The sequence below is a fragment of the Oreochromis aureus genome, linkage group 22 (assembly GCF_013358895.1).
Source record: "Oreochromis aureus strain Israel breed Guangdong linkage group 22, ZZ_aureus, whole genome shotgun sequence".
Lineage (NCBI taxonomy): Eukaryota > Metazoa > Chordata > Actinopteri > Cichliformes > Cichlidae > Oreochromis > Oreochromis aureus.
Genome location: NC_052962.1, coordinates 2,176,379 through 2,200,634, shown reverse-complemented (window position 1 = coordinate 2,200,634; position 24,256 = coordinate 2,176,379). Strand labels below are relative to the sequence as shown.

At 43.1% G+C, this 24,256-nt stretch overlaps 2 protein-coding genes across 3 annotated transcripts; both read left to right on the top strand.

Moving 5' to 3' along the window:
* The first annotated feature begins 62 nt into the window (after nucleotides 1–62).
* On the top strand, nucleotides 63–2,260 carry snapin (SNAP associated protein). Its single transcript, XM_031742120.2, has 4 exons — nucleotides 63–305; nucleotides 453–499; nucleotides 576–694; nucleotides 1,839–2,260. Exons 1-4 carry the CDS (start codon nucleotides 88–90, stop codon nucleotides 1,944–1,946), a joined length of 492 nt encoding a protein of 163 aa, XP_031597980.1. The 5' UTR covers nucleotides 63–87; the 3' UTR covers nucleotides 1,947–2,260.
* Nucleotides 2,261–4,966: 2,706 nt separating this feature from the next.
* smad10a (SMAD family member 10a) lies at nucleotides 4,967–20,337 on the top strand. 2 transcript variants are annotated; one of them, XM_031742118.2, is made up of 13 exons: nucleotides 4,967–5,277; nucleotides 7,673–7,748; nucleotides 7,869–8,112; nucleotides 10,442–10,616; nucleotides 10,770–10,793; nucleotides 12,194–12,379; nucleotides 12,612–12,863; nucleotides 13,497–13,598; nucleotides 14,159–14,212; nucleotides 15,046–15,229; nucleotides 16,546–16,714; nucleotides 17,197–17,335; nucleotides 17,557–20,337. In XM_031742118.2, exons 1-13 carry the CDS (start codon nucleotides 5,274–5,276, stop codon nucleotides 17,766–17,768), a joined length of 1,821 nt encoding a protein of 606 aa, XP_031597978.1. In that variant the 5' UTR covers nucleotides 4,967–5,273; the 3' UTR covers nucleotides 17,769–20,337. The 2 variants fall into 2 exon arrangements, with proteins under 2 accessions (XP_031597978.1, XP_039461891.1); XM_039605957.1 differs by having other exon boundaries at nucleotides 17,182–17,335.
* Nucleotides 20,338–24,256: the final 3,919 nt, after the last annotated feature.

The following is a 24,256-nucleotide window of genomic DNA, read 5'->3' as shown; positions in this document are numbered from 1 at the left end:
GCGTGAGTAAGCGACCCTATATCAAACTCTCCCAGGAATATTGTAAAACGTGGGAATCGAGACTCCTCCGCGATCCGAAAGCCTAAAATGGTGCTCCTGGCTACACTGATGGGAAGAAAATGGAGAGGTTCTTGTGACGCTGACGTCACGAGGACACGACTTCCTGTCCGCTCGTGCTGGTTCAGTAAAATGGCAGCTACAGCTTTAGTCGAAGGTTCTTCTGGTAACGATGCTGTTGCCGAGGGTTTGCTCGACCTCCTGAGACCAGCAATACAGCAGCTCGATCTGCATGTAAACTCGGTCAGGTAATCAGCTTCCTCGTTAGATTAGACTGCAAACCGTGCTAGCTTTTTCTCTCCAATGTATTGACAGTCAGCTGACTTTCCCCGTCAGACTGATTGTTTTGTTGTTCAGTTTTCTCTGGACTCACGTGACTATTCGTTTCTTTGCAGAAAAAGCCAAGTGGAATTAAGAGAACATATAGACGGTCTGGCCACAGGTAAAGTCCTGCATGAAGTCCTTCAAATATAGCATCAGCTATAAAAGATTCATAAATAACGTGCTGGTTTTTTCAGAGTTATGCAGGATAAACGAACATCAGAAGGTGGCTCTGGACCTGGACCCATATGTAAAGAAGTTGCTGAATGCGAGGCGTAGAGTTGTGCTAGTAAACAACATACTGCAGAACGCTCAGGTCGGTACCAGTCTGTAGCTGGGCTTCTTAAAGCCCCCGAGAAATTGTATCACATGTTCTGCCCCTGTCAGCATGCCTGTACAGCCTTGGTCACATCAGACATTAGGCAAGAAATTAGTCTAATGTCATATTGAGCCCCGATAAGGGCGGTACCAGAGAACAGTGAGTGGGGATCACGTGTGCCACCTGAGTAGAACATGTGAGGTAGAGTAACTATGGAAGTTGTCTGAATTTGATTCTCCTGACATTGCCCGACTTCATCCACATGTTCATGTACAGCTGTAACTGCATGGTGTCTGTGTGATGTCATTGCCACAGCACAGTTATTAGGTTTAGGGGACACTAGTTTTTTCACATAGGGCTGGGTAGGTTTGGATAACTTTTTGAAATCATCAGGTTATCTTTGCAAAATATTTAAATTTGTTTAATACTCTCAAACATGCAAGTGTGACAAATATGCAACAAATGGGGCAAATAATTGTTTTACTCCATTATAATTGTCTAGGCAGACTCTGCAGTGCACACATGCTCAAGGTAGACGAGATTGACTTTAAGAAAAATAAGTATAATAAGAACCAGTTTCCTGGCCCTGATGTTTACTGGTGTACATGTCTGTAAGCAAGTAGAATCCCAGCCTTATAAAGTAGCAAGTGAACATAGTGGAGCATTTAGCAGCTCTAGACCCAGATATTTATCTTTAGCAGATTCAAGCTGAGTTAAAAGGAAGTTGTTGTTGTGTTTATAGCTGGACCAACAACTCCAGATAGAGTTAAAGCTGCTTTAAAACTTTTGTACAGCAAGAAATGAAGAAGTTCTTTACTTTATGTTTTTGTGATTATATAAATTAAACTGAATTGAATTGACTGCTTCTGTACCAGTGCACCTTTACAACTATTTATACTGCTGCCAATTATACACTAGCACTGGTTGTATTACTACCACTGTACAACTTCCACTATAATAAATAATAATTACTCCTATTAATAATATTGCTACCATCACCAGCGCTACAAATACTGTATGAAGAGACTTGTAATTCCGATTTCCATGGCAACCACAGATATACTAACTATTCAAGTTGCCTCAAAATGGTGTAAAAACAATACAGAAACAACATTACACAACCTGAGCTTTCTTTGTCCAGGAACGTCTGAGGCGGCTCAACCACAACGTGGCCAAAGAGACGGCGCGGAGGAAGACAATACTGGAGACCTCGGGCGTCTTTGCTTCCCGCTCACCTAGTAAACCATGAACCTCACCTTGAACCTCCTTCTGCTCCACACAGCAAATACTGTGAGCTATTTTGATCAGCAGCAAAGGATGATTGTGATTATAGGAAGCTAAAAAACAGGAGGGGCCAGTCTTCCTTTGACATTTGCTTGTCTTTTTGTTTAATACCTTGCTGATGTTCTGCACTGCTTTTGTCACAGTGAAATTCCAAGCTGCTGTCTGCTTACCATTTGACAACTTCAGAGTACGGGCTTGCAATACAGTGGAGATATTTATGTAATAATTCTAATGCACTCAATAAATAGATACACTATGTGGACAAAACTATAGGAGCCACAGCTCTTAATCTTTTGATGTTTTTATTCCCACATCTGTGTGAAATCAATCACTGGCTTTGCAACCTGCCTTCACAAACATTTTTGAAAGAATGGGTCATTGTAGAGAGCTCACTGTATGGCAGTGTGGAAGTGTACAAGACGCCACTGTTGGTGAATTTTCACTCCAAGATAATACACAATCAACTGGAAGTGGTATTCACTGGTGTGAAAAGTGGAAGATTGTACATCCTGAGAAGGAAAGGAAGCACTGGTGAATCCAGCAACACAAAAAGACCTGGACGGCCACAGAAGACAGCAGTGGTGGATGATCACAGAATCATTTCCATGGTGAAAAGAAACCCCATCACAACCATGTGAACAACACTCTCCAGGAGAGGTTGCTGTATCCATGTCCAAGTCTACCATAAAGAGAAGACTGCATGAACATAAATACAGAGGGTTCACTGCAAGGTGCAGGCTACCCATAAGCCTTAAGAATAGAAAGGCTAGATTGGACTTTGATTAAGAAAAAGAATTGAAAAAGCCAGCACAGTTGTGAAAAAACATCCTTTGGACAGACAAAACCAAGATCAACCTCTACCAGAATGATGACAAGAAAAAAGGTATGACGAAGGTGTGGAGCAGCTCATGATCAGAAACATACCACATCATCTGTAAAACACAGGGGAGGCAGTGTGATGGCTCGGGTGTGCATGGCTGCCAGTGGCACTGGGACACTGGTGTTTATTAATGATGTGACACAGGACAGAGGCAGCAGAATGAACTCTGAGGTGTTCAGAGACAGCCTGTCTGCTCACATCCAGCTAAGTGCAGTCAAATTGAATGTTTCATAGTACAGATGGACAATGACCCCAAACAACCCAGGAGTTTATTAAAGAAAAACAGTGGGATATTCTTAAATGACCAAGTCAGTCATGATCCTAACCCAGCTGAGCATTTCACTTACTGAAGACTAAACCTGAGACAGAAAGGCCCACAAACAAACAGCAACTGAAAGCTGCTGCAGTAACAGCCTGGCAGAGCATTAAAAAGGAGGAAACCATCATCTGGTGATGTCATGAGTCCAAGACTTCAGGCTGTCAGTGTCAGCAGAGGGTTTTCAACCAAGTATTAGAAATGAACATTTTATTTTCAGTTATTTAATTTGTCCAATTACTTTTGAGCCCCTGAAATGAAGCGATTGTGTTTTAAAAAAAGATCCAGGTCCTTTCATTTTTATGCAATCGTTTTGTTCAACCCACTGAATTAAAGCTGAAAGTCTGCACTTCAGCTGCATCCAAGTTAATTGAAAATTCATTGTGGTGAATTATAGAACCAAAATCAGAAAAAGTTGTTACAGTTCCCTGTCCAAGTGTAATATGTAGGTGGCTCAGAACTTTTGACCATATAATGTACAATAAATACTTCTATCCATGACTGCAATGTTAGAAATGTTGCTCCTGTTACAACATGCAAGAGAGAAGAAGACACTTTACCTGTGATGTTATGAACAGTTTCTGTGGTTGCTGCTGGAGCCACTGGCACATGGAGGTCATTTGCTTCAGGACCTTCTCCCATGCAACATGACTAATGTTGTTGAAAGGGTGTATTTTAATCCAAACATTTTCCTAAAATAAACTCTCTTTTTTTTTCTTTTTTTTTCTTTTTTACTAAAACCTGAAGATAATGTAAATTATTATAAGACTTTGTATCAGAAAAGCCCCAAATGTAGACTACTGGCTATCTGTCATGATGTGATCTGAGTAGTTTGTTTCGCTGCCTCTTATTTGTCCTGCAGTTAAAAAGCACAAGCTTGTCCCCTCTTAATTTTGTGGCTGTTTAATATCCACATTTGCCCTGGAGTAGTTTCAAAGCAGATGCGTATTGTTAATAGAGTACTTAGAGGGACTGTTTTGTATAAATCAGAGTAGAAACTTGCTTACTTGTGGAAAGTAAATTCTCTGCACATGTTGAATTGTATTTTCAGCTATAGACACATTAAATACTTAAAGATACTTAAATGCAAATGTACCTGTAGAGCATAGTGTCTTTAGTTGTCTGTCATTTTTACCAAATCGTCACCGCATTAGGAGAAATCCCTCGTCTTCACAGATCTGACATTTTGTAAATGGTAACAAAACTGTTCTCTCTTTGGAGTGTGAATGTCAACATTTCACTGAGTCCATTCCTTCTGCAACAATCTCAACACCTCTGCCTTGTTATTGGGAGACAGTATCTAAAATGAATTTTCATTACAAGGGTCACATCTGATTTAAAAAATTATCCTGGAATAAGCCCCCGGACGTTACCGCAGTGTTTGTGTAAGGATTGTGTGAGTGCCATTTTTTCCTGTTTTTGCTACTAGAAGGATAAAGTTGTGCTATTGCACATGTAAATGACGTGTAAGTGAACTAACATGCGTTGTTGATGTATTCAGTGATTCAGTGTGAGCCTACAACGCTGGAGTCGTGCTCAAATACCGAGCCGTGCCGTTCCAGTGTTGGTGGTGGTGACTCGGGGCTAATCCTCAGCGGCGCCACTTTAGAAAAACAGTCTCGCGGGCCAATCTAGGCGAACCAGACAGTTCGTGGCTAGCGGTCCTGCTGTGAGAACCACAGCGCGATTGGCCGAGAGGTGCGTGCCCTGTGACACCTGACCGCCGATTGGCTGCGGCGTGTCGAGACACTGACGCGCACGTCGTCTCCCAGCTATTGTTATTGTGGCGTGCACGAGAGGAAGGGGCAAGATGCACGAGGAGACAGTGGGTCTGATAAAGGGATGAAACAACTGAGAAACATCAAGCTAGCGCAGTAGAGCCACTGAGAAACGCTGGCGTTCTCCACTACAGGAATTCATAGAGAAATCCCCCCGTGAACACAGCGAGACACTCAGATCTAACAAAAATCGCTATAAACACAAACGGCAGCTCTGGGCAGCAGACACAACACGCAGAGCTGTCGGAGTGCAGCACTTGAGGCAATTGTCGAATAGCTTAGCGATCGTTCTGTCCAAGTTCTTCTCTACTTTGGCTGATGTGTAAGTAGAAATAGTTTCTCTATCTTTTATTCTGTGTTTCGTCATTGCTGTTACGAGAACGTGAGGAAGAGTCAAGTTAGCTTGCTAAATTGTTGCTTTTAATCTGCAACAACTGCTCTTTCTACTGTCCCCTGTTTGGTACATACTGACCTGTGTTGTATCGTCCGTTTTTCCGCTTCCAGTGTTCAAATATGTCCAATCTTATTGGTTAAAGTTTACGTGGAAAATGTAAATAACCTTCATATTTATATCTGTATTATATCAGCTGGGCATGTTGAGACAGCAGATTTCGGGATGTGCGGAATGTCACTGAATGCAATGAATGGCCTGGAAACTGCTCAGGTTTTGTTAAGCACATAGGACACGGTCAGTTTGGCGTGGCCGTGTCCGTTCAATTGTGATTTTGCATTGCGAGTATTAGATTGGTGCTCCTGTTTAATGAACAGTATGTTTAGGGAGGTGTGTGTGCGGTTAGGAAAGTATAGCAGCCACTAAAAGCAGCGGCTTCTTTCCATGAGTTAGGCTATAGTAAAAGGCCGTATTGTATTACAATATCCTACCTTCTCCACACGCTTAGAAACTATGAGCAGAACACACTGTGCATTTCATTTTAAAGCAATTAGCAGACTATTTCAAAGTTCGCATATGTGTTTGCAAAAAAAAGTGCAAAGAAACATTCACAAAACTGTGCTGTACAGTTTTAAAGTATGAGCCTTGAGGTAATTCTATATGACTATATTTTGCTTTGTTACAAAATGCTGCATAACATTTACTTTTCTATGTTGTTACACTTCAGTCTGTAAAGTTGTCGTTCTTTTTTACCTTTCGTATCTTGCTTGGTATCTCACTGTGGGAAGCGCCCTCTGGTGTGACCAGTCACGGTCTACCACGCCGGGCTAAGACAAACCAGTCACTTCAAGCACAGGGGGTCCCCAACCCCCTTTATTAGTGTCCACACCAGGCATTCCTTCTTTCTTCCCCATGAAGATCACTAGACCTCCTCAGTGGTCCCCGACCAAGTTTATCCACTGCTTGTTGATGCAGGTACTCCATGAACGTGGGTTTTTCCGGTTTCACAAATGTTACTACACTGGAATTATATTTTTTCCTCACAACATATTGTTTTTAGTAAGCTGTTATAAAGCTAGCACATCAAGTGAGCTTGTGTCTGTATAGCTATTGTTAGCTGTCAAAGCTGAGCATTAGCGAGTATGGCTCACATTGGATCCTCTCAGGGGAACGCTGGTGGTGGGAAGGTTAAGGATGTCGCATCCTGCCCTTGCCCAGCTGCTGTGGGTTGACCGTTTCGGGGAAACTACCCATCCCCTCTGCATCATCTGTATCGTGTCAGGCACACACTGGCGTCACTCCCAGAATCCTGGTCCCGGAGGCTGAATTTCCTCCTCTCTTCAACCGGCTTCTTGACTGCAAAGAGGGATGCGGAGAAGACGAGGGGGATGATGTTGGTATGAATATCCTTGGAGACAAAGATGATGCCCAAGTGTCTGTACGAAAGGAAAACATTGCCAGCTCATTAGACACCCACCGATGGACGTTTTGGTGCATCCCACCCTCCACAGGGACTTAGGAACTGTGGTGCTGCGGCTCAGTGGGCAGCACTCACAGAGATCCATGCCCTGAGCACTCTGGGGCCAACATGGCCCCCAGGTGGTAGAGCAGGTCACCTACTGATCGGAAGGTTGGTGGTTCGATTCCTGGCTTCCCCTAGTCTGCATGCCAAATATCCTTGGGCAAGATACTAATCCCAAATTGCTCTCCAATGTATCCATCGGAGTATGAATGTGTGTGAGTCTACCTATAGCTGCCCCACACTGGAGCTATTAGCATTTCACTCTTTTCCATTTGCTAATGAGGCCAAAGGCAGCTTAATTCACTTTGTCCTGTCAAAGCGTTATGCTTTTATCTACACGGGAATAAAGGATTTAGGAAGAGTAACCAGCTCTTTGTGGCCCGGTTGCCTCATGGAACCTTTTTAACCCTCGGGCAGAAAAAGCTGATGGGGTATTATCGTCAGTCAAGTCTGTGAATGTGGTAACTCAAGAATGAGGTGACATAGGATTTCAAAATTTCTACCATAGTTGCGTCCACTGAAAATCTCAGATGAGTTTGAATTTCAGTGACCTCAAGATCAAGGTTAGAGGTCAAGTTTTCTGAAAATCTTGTGAATGGGATAACTTGAGGACGAGGCGGCGTAGGTGTGGCTCAATGCTGTAGTGGTTAACAGTTCTTATTCACATTCACATTTGTAAACAATCCCTAGTTCAGGACTGGGAGGAGACACAAGCCCAGAAACACCATCTTCATCTTTAGTGACTATAGGGTACATAACCTCATTAGGATCCACTAAGTCTTGGTGTCATTGCTCCACTAACAGGGAACGATTCAGAGCTGGGTCATCATGATGCCAGTGAACTTTCTGGTCACTCATTGGTGGACCAACTTAACACCAGGTAAGCAACACAGGAAACATGAATGACGCCATGTTTTAGCTGTCATCAACTTTAGATGTCTCTGCTTTTTGTCACATGCCTAGTAAGTAGAACAAATGTTCATTTTTGGCCCTGTGACAGCACCATCATGTCAGTAAACCCACCAAGCAGCAATGATGCCTGCCTCAGCATCGTCCACAGCCTCATGTGCCACCGGCAGGGCGGGGAGAACGAGGGCTTTGCTAAGCGCGCCATCGAGAGTCTGGTGAAGAAGCTAAAGGAGAAGAAGGACGAGTTGGACTCTCTCATCACTGCCGTCACCACCAATGGTGTTCATCCCAGCAAGTGTGTCACCATCCAGAGGACTCTAGATGGACGGCTGCAGGTCAGTCCACCTCCAACATGAAGGGCATTCTATGAATGAAGTGTGATTCTATACACAATTATTAGTGCTTTGAGGTTTGTTTGTGCAGCAGTCGTTTTGTTTAGGATGTAGGGCTGACAGTGCGATTCAGAGTCACTGTTCTGTTTATCACATACAGCATGTAGGCATAAAAAATGATGACACAAAACAAAAATGTTACTGTTACAACGACACAAACTTTCTGCCAAAATCCTGATGTCTTTGTGCAACAACACTCTTTGTATCCTATTGGCTTTGTCTTGCTCTGCTTTGGGGAATCGTCCCACATTCACATTTCCTGCTTGGTTTGGTTTGACCCTGAAAGTTGTCGGTTCTGGTTTGAATGAGGCATCTAGAGCAGGGGTCTCAAACTCAGAGGAGCTGGGGGCCGCTGCTGGCACTGTCATCTCGTTGGGGGGCCACTAAAGTGTTCCATTAGAACAAGAAAACATCCACAATTATTTCCAAAAACATAGTGTTTTTCTTTATTTTAAATATTGTATAATAAGAAAAAATGGCAAAAGTAAGCACATTTTCCCCTCACTCTTAACTAACTGAAGCCTTTCATTGAACTACCAAATAAACAAATTGGTCCTCTCTTTCTGGACAGGCACGTGGCAGCACTTCTGCTATAACTTTGTTCGTATTTAACAAAGTGAAAATGCAGACATAAGCGTACACATTTTCTTAGTTTTCTTTACGAATAACTCTCACTAACCTAACACAGTTTGTACTCTCTTGTTACCTCGGCCAGGTCTGAACCGTAGTAAAGGGACCTCTGGCTAATACGTCGGGTTCATGTCGGGCTCGTAGCCGAAAACTAGCTTTACTTTGTTGTCTGGGTCAACTTTGCTAGCGAGAGACAGAGAGAGGCGCTGAAAAGCTGCTCCAACGGAACTTATTGTTTGGGAGGAAAACACGAACGCAGTGTACAGTCGAGTCTTAATAGCTTACTTACAGCTGGGCTCGTCAGGCACTCTGTTTGGCTGCAGTGGTTATTATTATATTTACATGCTTCCATCTTTCTCGTCAGTAGCACTTTGTACTTTTTGATTCTCCTTTTCCTCCCTTCCTCGCGCTCACACACACAATGGGAGAGGCAGTCCCACACGTTCTCCCTGCAGCACGGACTACACTGCCCATGATGCTACATTCTTAAAGGGCTATGGCTGTAACACTCTGCCTATTGCCTTCATATTAAATTCTGTATTAAATTGCGGGCCGCAAGTAGGGGTGACGTGGGCTGCAAATGGCCCGCGGGCCGCGAGTTTGAGACCCCTGATCTACAGTAAGACAAACTAAAAAGGATTGTCTGCGTCTACATGACTAATTACCTACCGATCTTTGCTACAATTTAAAAGCTGACCTTTATGTGAAAACTTGAACTGTCAGAAAATTCTGTATGTTTTTTCATACAGTGTCATCAGCCACTTTATTAGGTACACCTATTCAGCTGTAAATCTATAATCAGCCAATGACATGACAGCAACTCAGTGCATTTAGGTACGTGGCTAAGATGACCTCCAAGTTCAAACCAAGCATCAGAATGAGGCAGAGAGGTGATTAAAGGGACTTAACGTAACAGGGCTGATGGTGTCAGATAGTTTTAGTATTTTAAAAACTTCCGAGCTTCTGGAATTTTCCTTCATAAACATCTCTAAGGATTTGGCAATTTGGAATTTGGCAGAAACAACATGAAAGCACAGGTCCACCCTGCCTTACATCAGTGGTGTAGGCTGGTGGTGGTACAGGTGTCGTCTTGTGGGGATATTTTCTTGGCACACTTTATGCCACTTAGTAACAATTGAGCCTTGTGTAAACGTTTAAACAAGCATTTTTGCTGACCATGTCCGGCCCTCCACAACCACAGTGTACACATATCAATGCAAAGTGGCTGATGAGTGCAGATGCAGCAGTGGCTTCCCATCATGGCACCCAAGGCAAGCAGGGCTTGTGTAGTGAAATCTAACTTCACCTTGAAGTCTGGTGACCATTGTCAGTCTAGTTTTATTTTGGGTGTTTTAGTGTTGAGGCCAAAATCTGAGACAATAGGACTAATATCCACATTGAAGCTGCGCTCTGTAGTGTTTTTAAAACAGTCCTGGGTAAACGCTGTCACTCAGACAGCAGCATGAGATGTCGAATATACAGATCCACAAACAATTCTCTGCTGTACGTAGGAAGTTAACAAAGGTTTTCCTGTTACGCTTCACTCATTTACAGAGCTTCCGTGTAGTAGCTCTAAAACAGGCTTTCTGGTTTAGACATACTGTACTGGAACTGTTGTAATGTTGATTTACTGTCTCTTCAGGTGGCAGGGAGGAAAGGGTTTCCTCATGTGATTTATGCACGGCTGTGGCGCTGGCCTGACCTCCACAAGAATGAACTAAAGCATGTCAAATTCTGCCAGTATGCTTTTGACCTCAAGTATGACAGTGTGTGTGTCAACCCCTACCACTATGAGAGGGTGGTGTCACCAGGCATCGGTAGGTCAACGCTTTACCTCAACAACTCTTATGTGGACTCCATGGGTCTCAGTCTCCTTAACTGCAATGACATTATGACATTATGAATGACAGATATTGTTGTGATGTCTTCAGTCACAATGTCTCTCTTATTCTGTCCCTGTTCTCTAAAAGTTGGTCTCAGCCTTCAAAATACAGGTGAGTTCTGTTTCACAGAAACACAGCATGATTTTATTCAGGATACCATAAAGAACATTTCCAATTCATACTGTAGTTGTGAAAAAATACATTCAATAAATGTTCATGTTTATCTTGTAACCGGGGACCTCAAGATTTAGAAATGAGCCTCCTACCACTGTGTTTGTATTCATGTGAAATAAGCAGTCTATAAGAAGTCTCTGTATTCCTCAGACATGTGTGGTTGACACGACCTAACTAATGATATTAACAGGTAGCTGCATACTAACATGTGTGTTCTCATGATCCATGTGACTCTGTTCTGTGGTCTCCGTGCTGTGCAGCCAACCAAACTCTTCTAATTCTACACCCAAACTTCTCTTTGTAAATGGGACGAGTAGAAAAAAGTGCAGAGAACCCAAAAAACATTTACACAACACAGACCAAAGCTCCCGAGAGGCTGGACTAAAATGACCCCGGGGTTTCTGGGAAGGTCACATGTAGGGATGGGAATCAGTAAGAATTTAGCAATTCAAATTCCACTTGATGATTCAATTCCTTATCGATTCTGATTGGGTTCCCTCTGGCATCACTGCTTAATTCCTCCCAGGAGACAGTAATTTGAGTAATTTGTTCCACCAGTCGTTACGTTACTTTGTTGTTTCTCTGTAAAATGATCTGAACGGTATCGCGAGCATAAGTGGAACAGATAAGCGGGATCGACAGGCAAGCGGACTAACAAGTCCAAGGAAATGAACTACTGGGAGCTGGTTCTGGATTCCAGTCTCCAGTCATTTCTGTTTTTACTTTACAGTTTATGGTAGATTCTCATGACAATGATCGGAAGTATTACACATTAACGTTAAATCGTGAATGTGGACATTTTTTCTCAATCAGTATAATTATTATTACTAAACAAACATGTTTCATGACAAAAACGCAAGTGTTAGTAAATTAAAGCAAAAAACACTGTTAAAGATTTGTTCCTGTACATTTGTCCCACATGAGCAGTGTTTCATGAAAAAAGTCAAAGAGCCTGGCAACACTCAACAGCATTATTGTTTCTCTCATTTTATTCCTAATATCACAACTTTATTTTTAAATAATGAGGAAACAAGCAGAGGAGTATATATGTGTGTGATTTACACGAACACTCGGCCTTTCAGTGAATAAACAGCTAAATGAAAACACCAGTGGTCTGCTGTAATGAACAGGCCCACATCACACTGATACTGTGACTTCTGTCAGATTGTTAATGACATTCACATCATTGAAGTTAAGGGGCTGGCTTTTGGTAGGTGACACCTTACATAGTATAGTTTGATATAAACTCTCCTTCACACTAATACATCCATCAGCATTAGATACAAATCAGTGCTGTGACTCTTCGTTCTGACCTGACCTCCTCCTGCCTCTCACAGCTGCATCGAGTGGACTAATCAAAGAAGAATACATCCCTGATTGTATACAGATGGACCTTCCGCCTGGTATGCCTCTGTCCGACCACCAAGCAGCTCCAGACCACTATAGTCCCCTTCTGCCCCCTTCTGAACCCCATGGCCCCCCACCTGTTACCAGATACTCTAACCTGGCTGTGTCACCCAAAGGTCAGCTCATCATTATTCAGCACAGTTTGATGAATCTGTCAATATTCATATCTTGTCATGTGTACTTTTTTTTGCAGAAAGCAGAAAAAGTATTTTGCACACTGGGACTGCTCAAACTTTATATTAGGGGACCGACAAAGCCTCTTTCTATCTTTCCTACGCAGATAGTTGATAACAGCTGCAGTCCCAGCATGTAAACCAGGTCCGATGTGCTCCTTTGTTTGTCTTCCAGTGCCTGCCTCTGGCTCCATGCTGCCACTGCAGGGCAGTCATGGTGATGGCTGTCTCCAAACTCCATCTCCACAGGCTCAAGTCATTCAACAACGACCTCAAAGCCCGGCCCAGGTTTCCTCTCAGCAGCAGGCTGCCCAGCATCCCTCACAGCACACCCACTCACAGCAACCCCCTCTACCTCCCTCTCATTTGAATAGACAGAATGGATACAGCAGCAATACACAGTCTCAGACTCAGCCTTCATTCCACAGTGAGCTCACGTATTAGTACTAACTGTAAAACATGTGCTATGTGGACCAAATATTGCACCACACACTTCTTACAATTCAAAGACCCTTAGTCCTGTTGCCAGATCACCTAGTAATAAAATAATCAAAAGCACTTTTTATTATATTTGTTTTCGTGGTGTAGTGGTGGACACGTTTGCTTGGCGAGCAGACGTTAGCTGGTTTGATTCATTAATTAACACCAAGAGATTCTTTCCATGCATGTGCTCCTGAGCTCCACACTAAACAGTATAAACATGACACTGCTTAGTCTAAGGTTTACAAGAACTACAGACAGGAGGATTGTTTAGTTTCATGCACTTAAACATTAAATGTTGGATAAATATGTGTTATAATCATTTTTAATTGGAAATAATTGTTTTATTTACTAATGAATTCTTAGTGCTGATTATATGCAGCTTATAAATAAATATGCAGTGCAAAGGACAAACAAAGGTGGTTCTGATTTTTCATATGGAAGCACAGTGTTTGCACATTTAGCTAACAAATGTTTAGTAAATTATTCAGTGGTTAATTTAACTTTTGCATGCATTCATTTCAAATTTGAACACATTATTTTAAAAACACTAATCAGATTTTGCTTTCCTGTGACGCAGCTGTTTGGACAGGCAGTAGCACGGCCTCCTACACTCCCATTGGACCCCAGCAGGAAGGGCGCGGTCACCAACAGCCTCCTCTGCATCTTCCAAACCATCACTGTAAGAAATGCTTCACAATGTGTCCCTTTTCTGGTTACTGATACTCTGATATTTTTATGCACTGCTTCAGAACTTCCACCTTACCAAAACCTTACAGGTAGAGCGTGTGCACTGCTGTGATACCTGGCACACTCACCTGACACTGTGCGTGCAGACTCACATGTACAGGTTAAAAACTCATATTTCAAATGTGTGGGCTTGAATGTTTGGGGAGGGGAGGGGTTTGCTCACTAATCAATAACTTAAATCAAAAAATAATGTGATGTAACATGACGTAACTATTTTCTGCATGACTTTAGGAGTTTCTCCTATTTTTACTCTGTCCTGATATGTAAAATATTCAGATTGCAAGAAGGTGTACTTTCTTTTTACCATGATTGTATGTTCAGTTCAAGTTCAGCACTTCTGTAATCATGTTTTTGTATATTTGTATGTTTGTTGACAGCCACACGTCTTAGCGTAAGGTTGAGTGTGGAAACGTCACAGACTGTTACAGCCTTACAAAGGTTCTACTTTTTTTCCCCACTCCAGGCTAATGTACTCATGTTTTTGCTTTTTAGGGTCTCAGCATCACAGCTCAACCTCTTTCCCTCCTTCAGGGTCCAGTCATTCAGGTTAGACACCATTTGTCAATATGAATACTGCTGTTTACTAATAATGTTACCAAAGGTTACATACTGATACTTTTTGGATGCTTGTCTTTTGTCACTTTGACATCTTAGTTGTTGTTTTTTTTGTCCACTGCAGTTTTTCAGTTTCTCTGGTTGTAATGGTCACTGTAAGATGGACCCAACACACACACACACACACTCCCAGTTCAACTTTCATATGCACAGCTCCACAGTCTCTGCTCAGAGCTGGTCTCGGCACTCCGCACTGCTCTCTCGCTTCAAAGAAGAGACTGTGATTAGTCCAAACGCCACCACCTGTGGCCTCACCTGCCTCACTGTGCCACCCCTCCCCTGCAGCTGAGCCAGCGACCACACCACCACCACAGTCACTTACTTTGTCCAAATGGTTAGAAATTTTAACACAAAAATAAGGCTTTCCTAATTACTGAACTACATGGACATCATAGAAATTCTAGATTCTGATCCAGCCATTAGTCACCGTGGACCAGTCTGCTCTACCTCATGACCTATTGTCACAATATAATTTCATAAGTTTGCAAATCTGTTTTGTTTACATTTTATGCAGCATCCCAGTTTCTTGGGATGTGGGGTTGCACATTGAATATCTGTTTTTAGATTTGCTGTCTCACAGAGTAACAGAAGCTGAATGCTGTGAGATGTGTTTTACTTACATATGGCTGATTTTCACGCATATTAAATGTCTATTAACACGTCTCCACTTCTTATTTGTCCATATCATTTTTGAGTTGTGCACTTCACAAACAGATGATCTGTTTTCTTGACTTTGTTATAAACATGTTTCGCTCTTATTGCAGGACCAGAGTTTTGGTGCTCTGTCTCCTACTTTGAAATGGATGTTCAGGTGGGGGAGATGTTCAAGGTGCCTTCCAGCTGCCCCGTAGTGACTGTGGATGGTTACGTTGACCCGTCAGGAGGTGATCGCTTCTGCCTCGGCCAGCTGAGCAATGTCCATCGCACAGATGCCAGTGAGAGAGCCAGGTGTGTTGACGCAGACAAGCAAACTGTGGAATGAATTTTAAAATACTCAGAAAAGAACATCACCCTTCAATTCAATTCATTTTTATTTATACAGCGTCGAATCACAACAACAGTCGCTTCAAGGTGCTTTATATTGTAAGGTAGACCCTACAATAATTCCTCTCCCAAAGTGAGACTGTACGATACAGCACTCATTAGTAAGGCTTTATTATAGCTCGTAAACATCACGGGATATTTGGATATTTGGGACAGATACATTAAAAATGTCTGTATATTAAAATATGAGAAAAATTCAAGCAGTCCCATATTTGAGTACACATTAAAAAAGAAGTTCAAATTCCAAAAGACAATTAGTGACAATTTCTGGATTGCATGTGGTTGGATTTCACTCCAAAATAAAACCATTTCTCCTCTTCTGCTTACCCGTGTCAGGTTCGGGGGGGGGGGGGGTTATTATGTTCCAAATAACATGTGGAATATTTTTTTTACATGAAATTATTTGTCACAGAAATAAAGAAAATTTTCTTTAAATCACAACATCAGCTGCCTCGTGACACTTTCTGTTGTAAGACCTTACAGTAATACAGAGAAAACGCCAACAATTGCATGACCCTACATGGACACGTGCTTTGGCGACAGTGAGAAGGAAAAACTCCCTTTTAACTGGAAGAAACCTCCAGCAGAACCAGGCTCAGGGAGGGGCGGGGCCATCTGCTGTGACCACATGGGGTGATGGGAGAACGACAGGTAGATTAGAAAAGTGGTATAAGAACCAGTCCATTTACCAGTCCTTGGGACTTAGTTTTCCAGACTACTCAATTAACCCAGTTTGTTACCAAGTGCACCTATTTAGAGGGAAGCTACAGGTATGTCTGTAAGATACCGGGTTTTCTTAAAGGAGGGAAGCAGAGGGATGTAGGAGTGGGCGAGTCCCCTCAGCCATTGGCTCCATCTGAACTGCACAGTACCCGCAGGATCAGAGATTAGGACTTTTAAACAGAAGCTGACCCTGACTTCCTGTTTTGGCGTGCTGCTTCCACAGATCAACACTTTGGAAAATTGGCCTCTGATGGTTAGTTAATCGCCGTAGTGATCTGGGATTGGCTTCAGCCAACACTAGTTACTAGTTGAATAAGCAGATAAAAAAATGTTTTCTCATGGTAGTATTTGGTGATAACAATTACACTAAGACATTTTTCAAAATAAACACAAAAGGTTTTGACTTATTTCTTTTTTCCATTGCACTATTTCCCTGCACAATGTCCCCAAAGCAGAGGTACATGCTGCCTTTTTGACCTGTTTGACCTGTGTTCCAGGCTACACATAGGCAAAGGTGTGCAGCTGGAGTGTCGTGGTGAGGGGGATGTGTGGATGCGCTGTATGAGCGACCATGCTGTGTTTGTACAGAGCTACTACCTCGATCGGGAAGCAGGTCGGGCACCAGGTGATGCTGTGCACAAGATCTACCCCGGAGCCTACATCAAGGTATAAATCCAGCTCACTCGCATCATTCATATGTTTTCAAAAGTATTTTTACATTGTGAACACCTGTGAGCAGCATTGGGTTTATAGGTGACACTGGCCACAAGAATACTGTACCAAACACTTAAAATGCGCAGTAATATACTGCAAACAATGTCTGAACTGTTCAGTTCCATTTTATTATTACATATATTTATTACCAACAGTTGCCTCAAGGCGCTTTATAGTTTAAGGTAAAGACCCTACAATAAAACAAGGAAAATGCCAACAATCAATGACTCCCACTGAGCATGCACGTGGTGAGAGTGGGAAGGAAAAACTCCCTTTTAACAGGAAGTAACCAGCCAGACTCAGGGAGGGGCGGGGCCATCTGCTGTGACTGGTTGGGGGGCAATGGGAGGAAAAACGGCTGTAAAGTAGTATTCATGAGTTTCATGCCTCAGATGGTTTGCTGTTACAGTGTACACCAGTTGTGTCTTGGTCAGGTATTCGACCTACGGCAGTGCCACAGACAGATGCAGCAGCAGGCAGCCACGGCTCAAGCTGCAGCTGCTGCACAGGCAGCCGCTGTCTCAGGAAACATTCCTGGTCCAGGCAGCGTCGGAGGCATTGCACCTGCAGTTAGTAAGTGCTGACACACGCACAACACTTGAAATGCAAACTTGGCAGTGAAGTTAAAGGTAGAAACTCTCATAATGTGAAAAAACAACAACTTTTAAATATACTAAGAATCTACTAATTTCATTCACAATGACTGAGTACAGCCAAACACAGACCAACAGTAGGTGGAAAAGTCCTAATATGGTCTCTGATATTAATCCCTCCCCCTCCCCGTTCACTGACAGGTCTCTCTGCAGCAGCAGGCATTGGTGTCGATGACCTGAGGCGACTCTGTATCTTGCGGCTCAGCTTTGTGAAAGGCTGGGGGCCTGACTACCCCCGTCAGAGCATCAAACACACTCCCTGCTGGGTGGAGGTCCACCTGCACCGTGCCCTGCAGCTTCTGGATGAGGTGTTGCACACTATGCCACTGACTGACCCAGGGCCTGCGAATTGAGAAGTCTGGATTCTTTGAATGTGCACACACCAGACACACATGGTTGCTTCTTTGTCTCTTCTTCAAAAGGATTTCTCCAGCAAGTCAGTCAGAAAACATCAACAACCAATCATGCTTGTAGCAATCACTCATGCTTTTTTAAACGCACATACACACTGTAACCAAAAGGTCTGTCCAGACATATATATGCTGATGTCTTTGGGATTTTCCTAATGCTTTAGTCCTAAGCATCTAAAGTCACGGCAGGCGAATGATGCTCAGATTCTTAGACATTTGAACGCACCAGTAGAAAAATCCAGGGATTTGTTTCAGATATTCAATTCTCCGATATGCAAGTTGGATTTCTTCTTCTTGTAGGAGTGTTCTGCACATTCACTCATGGAATATAAACAGATGTTTAAAAATCCGGTCTGGAGTCAAAAGCACCTCAGACAGGAAACTGCATACCTCTGGAAAATGCTGTCAGTGAATCTACACTGAACACATTACACTTCTCTTTATGTCTCATTGACATCAGAGCTGATGTAGAAGTATGGATTAAGGAGACTGGTGTTGTTCCATCTGTGTACTTGTACTCTGCTCTTCACTCTACGTTGGTTTATATTATTACTATATTATTTTTGTACCAAAATACAAAAAAGTCCAAAACATTTAGCTTTAACGCCGTGTTGTTGTACTTTGTAATGAAACAGTGATACCCTGTATGTAACCAAATGGTTGATATAACTCATGAAAGCCAGATTACCTCATAAGTACAGTGCAGAGTCACAGCATCAGTGACAGGCTGAAGTCAGTCTGTGACTCGGTACCAAACTAACAGAAGGTCCGCCGATCGGATCCTTACGGCAACATTTAGTTTCACAGCAGAGTGAACTCATAAGAGAGCAACTAACCTCTCACACACAGAGACAGAAACCCAGACAGAGTGTTTGTATGGTCAGACCTAGCATCTAGCACCAGTCTGTACATTTGACACCAGTGCCTTTCTGTTCTCTGAGTGACCGCAGCAGTTTACTTGAACTCTGACTGGTTGTGTGCACGAGTTCTGGTTGGGAAGCTGATTTAAATAATTCTGCCCAGTCTGGGTCGTAGTCTAAGTGATGACTACAGGCTACATTCGCCCATTTACACATATATTATTATAGCACTTTATCACACTGGTGGATCCATCAGAGCAGTTTAGGGTCAAATGTCTCGCCGAGGACACTTTGGCACGTAGACCGGATAAACCTGAAGCACTGACCTGATCAGTAGACAATCTGCTCGACCTCCTGAGCCATAAAGCCTAAAGATCTCATAAATCAGAAGATCGAATATTTAAATGAAATAATTAGAATGAAAAATTGAACTCAGTGCTTGTAGTAAACAAAGAAATATAATAATAATAATAATAACAATAATGATATAATGGGCACATCTGGACATTACCTGTCTTGTGTAAAACCCTTTCCACTGATGCATTATCATTTCTCTTGTAATTTTCAGCTCAACATGAGTGCATTTTATGCAGTTGGAGGTGTGATGGATTTTTCCCTTAAATATATGGAAAACGTCACCTCGGTGAGAGGAGTGTCTGACTCTCACATCAACATGACACGAGCACCCAAACAGTATAGCACACACCCAAATACACCCTGTGCCTTTGTTTTCTGTCCTCCAAAACACGTGTTACATAAAGAGTCTTGAAACCATACAGATGTGTAGTTTAAAGGCAAAAGTCAGCCCCCACTTGTACTGTATGTATGAGTGTAGCTGGATCTACCACAGAGTTCAAATACACTGCACACAACACAGTCTCACATACAAAGACGTGTTTGCACCATGTAGAGATAAATCTGCTTTCTTGTGACTTGACAAAACTAATTCTGGAGAAAACTGAACTATATTATACGGGAATGTTGTGTGTTGATCTAGATCTAAATGTGAATACATGTACCAACCAGTCTGTGTAGAGATGCTTGGACACTGTGGAATCTGCCTGATTCAGCTGCTTTACAGTGATCAGCCATTAACATATGAATATTTGTGATGTGTGCCTTTTGTTGTAACAGTAGATGCACCGACACTGGATATAAGAAAACACTATAAAAATCGATGTTGCACATTGTGAGTTGGTTTTTCAGCTGTTCGAATCCTTTTACGATATTCTGTGGCTCCCTCAGGTTTCAGCGTAGCGTTGTGAAGACGGTGTCCAAGAGAACAGAGGTCCTATTGACGGATTACTCTTTGTACCTGAGTAGTGTTATTTATTGCCTTAGTCTTTGGTGAGTAAAATATTTCAGAGTATGCTTAGCACTACTTCATTTTAGCAAGAACGATATAAGCATGTAATACACGTTGGTTTTCCTCTGTTCACACGCCCACAGGGTTGTGCAAACCATCGCTTTTTTATCACGTTATCCAGATCTTTCTACAACCAGTCAATCACTTTCATGATGTGCCTACCAAAGCACCTGTAGATTGCTGTTGTCTCTTTATTCATCACTATTAAACATGTACTTGTACTTTTCCATGTGAGCTGCAGGATTTACAGTTGGTATCGATTAAAAATAAAAAGATATTTCTAGGCTTTCTGGATTTTATTTCACCCATGGCAACCAGTCATCATTGTGGTTTATTAGATACATTACAGTGGCTTGCAAAAGTATTCGGCCCCCTTGAACTTTTCCACATTTTGTCACATTACAGCCACAAACATGAATCAATTTTATTGGAATTCCACGTGAAAGACCAATACAAAGTGGTGTACACGTGAGAAGTGGAACGGAAATCATACATGATTCCAAACATTTTTTACAAATAAATAACTGCAAAGTGGGGTGTGTGTAATTATTCAGCCCCCTTTGGTCTGAGTGCAGTCAGCTGCCCATAGACATTGCCTGATGAGTGCTAATGACTAAATAGAGTGCACCTGTGTGTAATCTAATGTCAATACAAATACAGCTGCTCTGTGACGGCCTCAGAGGCTGTCTAAGAGAATATTGGGAGCAACAGCACCATGAAGTCCAAAGAACACACCAGACAGGTCAGGGATAAAGTTACTGAGAAATTTAAAGCAGGCTTAGGCTACAAAAAGATTTCCCAAGCCTTGAACATCCCACGGAGCACTGTTCAAGCCATCATTCAGAAATGGAAGGAGGTGCTGTGGGCCCCGGTCCGGATGGGCCTGGGCCCCCTTGCCCTGGTGGGTTCCAGAGTTGTGGGTGCCTACTGGGGTCAGCGGGGGAGCTGGCCGACGGATTGGGGTCTGGGATGCGGGGCCTCCCTGCTACTGCAGATAAGGAGGCGGTCCGCTTGCCTCCACCCCAGAGAGAAGGGTTACACTTCCTGGGTCTAGGTGCGGCTTGCCCCTCTGGGGGCGGGGGTACCTGGACCTGGGAAATAGAGTATGTTTGGGGATTGTGATTGTCTGTGCAGTGTCTATTTGTGTCTGTCTACACGTTGGGTAAGTGCCGAGTATTTGGTTGTGTATATGGGGGTGGGAATGCACGTTTGAGTCTGTGTGCGCCTGTTCGTCTGTGTCTATATGTCAGGTTGGGTCTTAGACTCGACCTCTCTGGGAACATCTCAGGCCCTCCAAAGTACGGAGGCCTATCTCCCCTCACCACACTCCCTGCCGGTGGCTGATGCCCTCAGACGTTGGTGTGCTGGTGGTTCTTGTCGACTGGGACTGGGCGCTCATGTATGTACCGGCTCATTCCTGGTGGCCGATTGGCAGGGCCTGGCGCCTGTGGCCCGGCTGGGCCCCTTCCGGGGGGTGGGGTGCCCTCAGGCCTCTGGCCTCTGGGCCTGAAGCTCGGTCCTCTCTGGCACAGCTGGCTGCGGCAGAGCCCGCGGGCACGCCACTGCAACCCCCTCTGGCCTCTGCTCTGTGGCTGCTGGGTGACCTCTCGTTTAGGGCTCTACTCAGCTCTTCCCAGGAGGGTGGCACGGTTCCCCCCCCTTTGGTGGTCCTCCTTGGGTCCTCGTACTCTGGGGCCTCTGGATGTCTGGGGCCTGGATCTCCTCCATACCTGCTTCATGCCCTGGGGGACGGGGCTATGGCTTGCCACACTCCCTAGAAGATCGTTACATGGAGAAACCTTTGGAATACAAGCGTGCTTATCCACACAGGTGTACACACGGGTGTTCACAGACACAAACTACACCTTTCTTGGCTGCTACCTCTTGCATGCTGCACAATAACATTTAATATTTAGGATATACTGTTATCTACTACTAGCTAGTTTATTGTGATGGTGCTATATTTATTGTGTTGCTGTTTTTCTTTTGTTTGTTTGTTTTCTCTTCTGTTTTTTTTTCTCCATACAGGTGATCCAGGTGTTTTGTTTGTTTTCTTTCTTTCTTCTCCCCTTTCTCACCATTTCTTCTCCCCTCTATTTTTCATTCTCTCCCTCTCTTTCTTTCATTCTTTCTCCCTGTCCTATCCCCCAGTCATGTCTGTCCCGACTGTAACAACCGAAAATAAAATAAATACATAATTATAATAAAGGTCAATCAAATGGACCAATATGGCAAGGCCATGATGATCCACTTGGTAAATCCGCTTGGTATCTCTCTTGGCCTTAAGACAACAATTCTGATGGCTAAAGATCCAAACGGGACAGGGGGAAAAAAAAAAAAAAAGAAATGGAAGGAGTATGGCACAACTGTAAACCTACCAAGACAAGGCCGTCCAACTAAACTCACAGGCCGAACAAGGAGAGCGCTGATCAGAAATGCAGCCAAGAGGCCCATGGTGACTGGACGAGCTGCAGAGATCTACAGCTCAGGTGGGGGAATCTGTCCATAGGACAACTATTAGTCATGCACTGCACAAAGTTGGCCTTTATGGAAGAGTGGCAAGAAGAAAGCCATTGTTAACAGAAAACCATAAGAAGTCCTGTTTGCAGTTTGCCACAAGCCATGTGGGGGACACAGCAAACATGTGGAAGAAGGTGCTCTGGTCAGATGAGACCAAAATGGAACTTTTTGGCCAAAATGCAAAACGCTATGTGTGGCGGAAAACTAACACTGCACATCAGTCTGAACCAGGGGTCGGCAACCCACAGCTCGTGGTTTGGGAAAATAAATTAGAAGTATTTAGCTGAAGTGCATTTTATTTGTGTTTAGTTCTTTTTTTTAACTTGTAGTTCTAAACTGGAAGATTATTGTGATTTTGAAATATAAAAATAAAATGATATCTTATTATTTTTTTCATCGCTCAAAATAAGCGTCACACTCGCGGAAGCCGGTATTCCCGCTGAAATGCCGTGCATTTATCGAGACTTTCAACCCCAGGTAGGCCAATTATGGATCTTCGGATCCACATTATGTCGGCAGCTGTTCTTCACCATAAACTATGTTAAAAACAAACACCGCTCACGCCTCACAGATGACAGCTTACAGTCTTGCGTAAAGATGAAAGCCCCAATTTGCAGACGCTGTGCGCAGAGGTTCGGGACCAGAAGTCCCATTGTAAACATATCACAGCAGACCCGACGATGTTTGCATGAACACGCTTTTCAGCATCTCTTTATTGACCACTTTTCACACACGGTTGCTGTACACATACAGCTGGCTGTAGCTTTTCAGCTCACAGCCCGACAACACAACAGCAGAGAGAGCACAGACTTTAAGGCGGCGAGGCGCGATTGCGGGTGCCGCTCAGGTGCGTCCGACTCCCATGCAGCGGCACTGCAGACCACGCCCCGCCACACACATTAACCAGGTAAAATAGATATTTAGGCAGAATTTTGCAAATATCTATTTTTTTTTTTTAGCAGCATAGTGCTTTTTTTCCAATTACTTTTTAAAAGGGTGGCGGCTCACAATGGTTTTTGTTTGCTACATGGATCATTTTAGTTCAGCTGGGTGTCTTTCCTTTTGTTATATTTCTTTAAGAGTTCAAAATGTGTTAATTACATAAATAAAATGTAATTTTCTCTGTAGCTCTTCATGGATTTTATAAGCAACACACCTTAGTTGCTCTGTGGATTCTTTTAAAAAGCAGTGAAAAACTTTTCTGTTCAAACAAGCCTTTTGTTGATCTACGTATTTTATATTCTTTACATTATTTACATTTGATCTTTTACATTGTGTATAATGTCTATTGATTGTATTGTTTATTTTAATATTTGTGTACAGCGCTTTGTGACTGCCTGTCTGTGAAGAGCGCTTAATAAATAAACTTTACTTACTTTAGTTGTTCACACAAAGCACAAAAAACAATATATACAGTGTTATCTTCATTTTAGATTTCAAAAAGTATTTGCAGCTCCCAGTGTTTTCTTTTGCGTGGAAACCGGGTCTAAGTGGCTCTTTGCGTGTTAAAGGTTGCAGACCCCTGGTCTAAACACACCATCCCCACTGTCAAATATGGTGGTGGCAGCATCATGCTCTGGGGGTGCTTCTCTTCAGCAGGGACAGGGAAGCTGGTCAGAGTTGATGGGAAGATGGATGGAGCCAAATACAGGGCAATCTTGGAAGAAAACCTCTTGGAGTCTGCA

Coding starts and splice junctions, on each gene's coding strand:
- snapin (XM_031742120.2), top strand. CDS start 88: ATGGTGCTCCTGGCTACACTGATGGGAAGAAAATGGAGAGGTTCTTGT. Junction 500..575: donor TATAGACGGTCTGGCCACAG/GTAAAGTCCTGC, acceptor TGGTTTTTTCAG/AGTTATGCAGGATAAACGAA. Junction 695..1,838: donor ACATACTGCAGAACGCTCAG/GTCGGTACCAGT, acceptor TTCTTTGTCCAG/GAACGTCTGAGGCGGCTCAA.
- smad10a (XM_039605957.1), top strand. Junction 14,213..15,045: donor TTCAGGGTCCAGTCATTCAG/GTTAGACACCAT, acceptor CTCTTATTGCAG/GACCAGAGTTTTGGTGCTCT. Junction 17,336..17,556: donor AGGCATTGCACCTGCAGTTA/GTAAGTGCTGAC, acceptor GTTCACTGACAG/GTCTCTCTGCAGCAGCAGGC.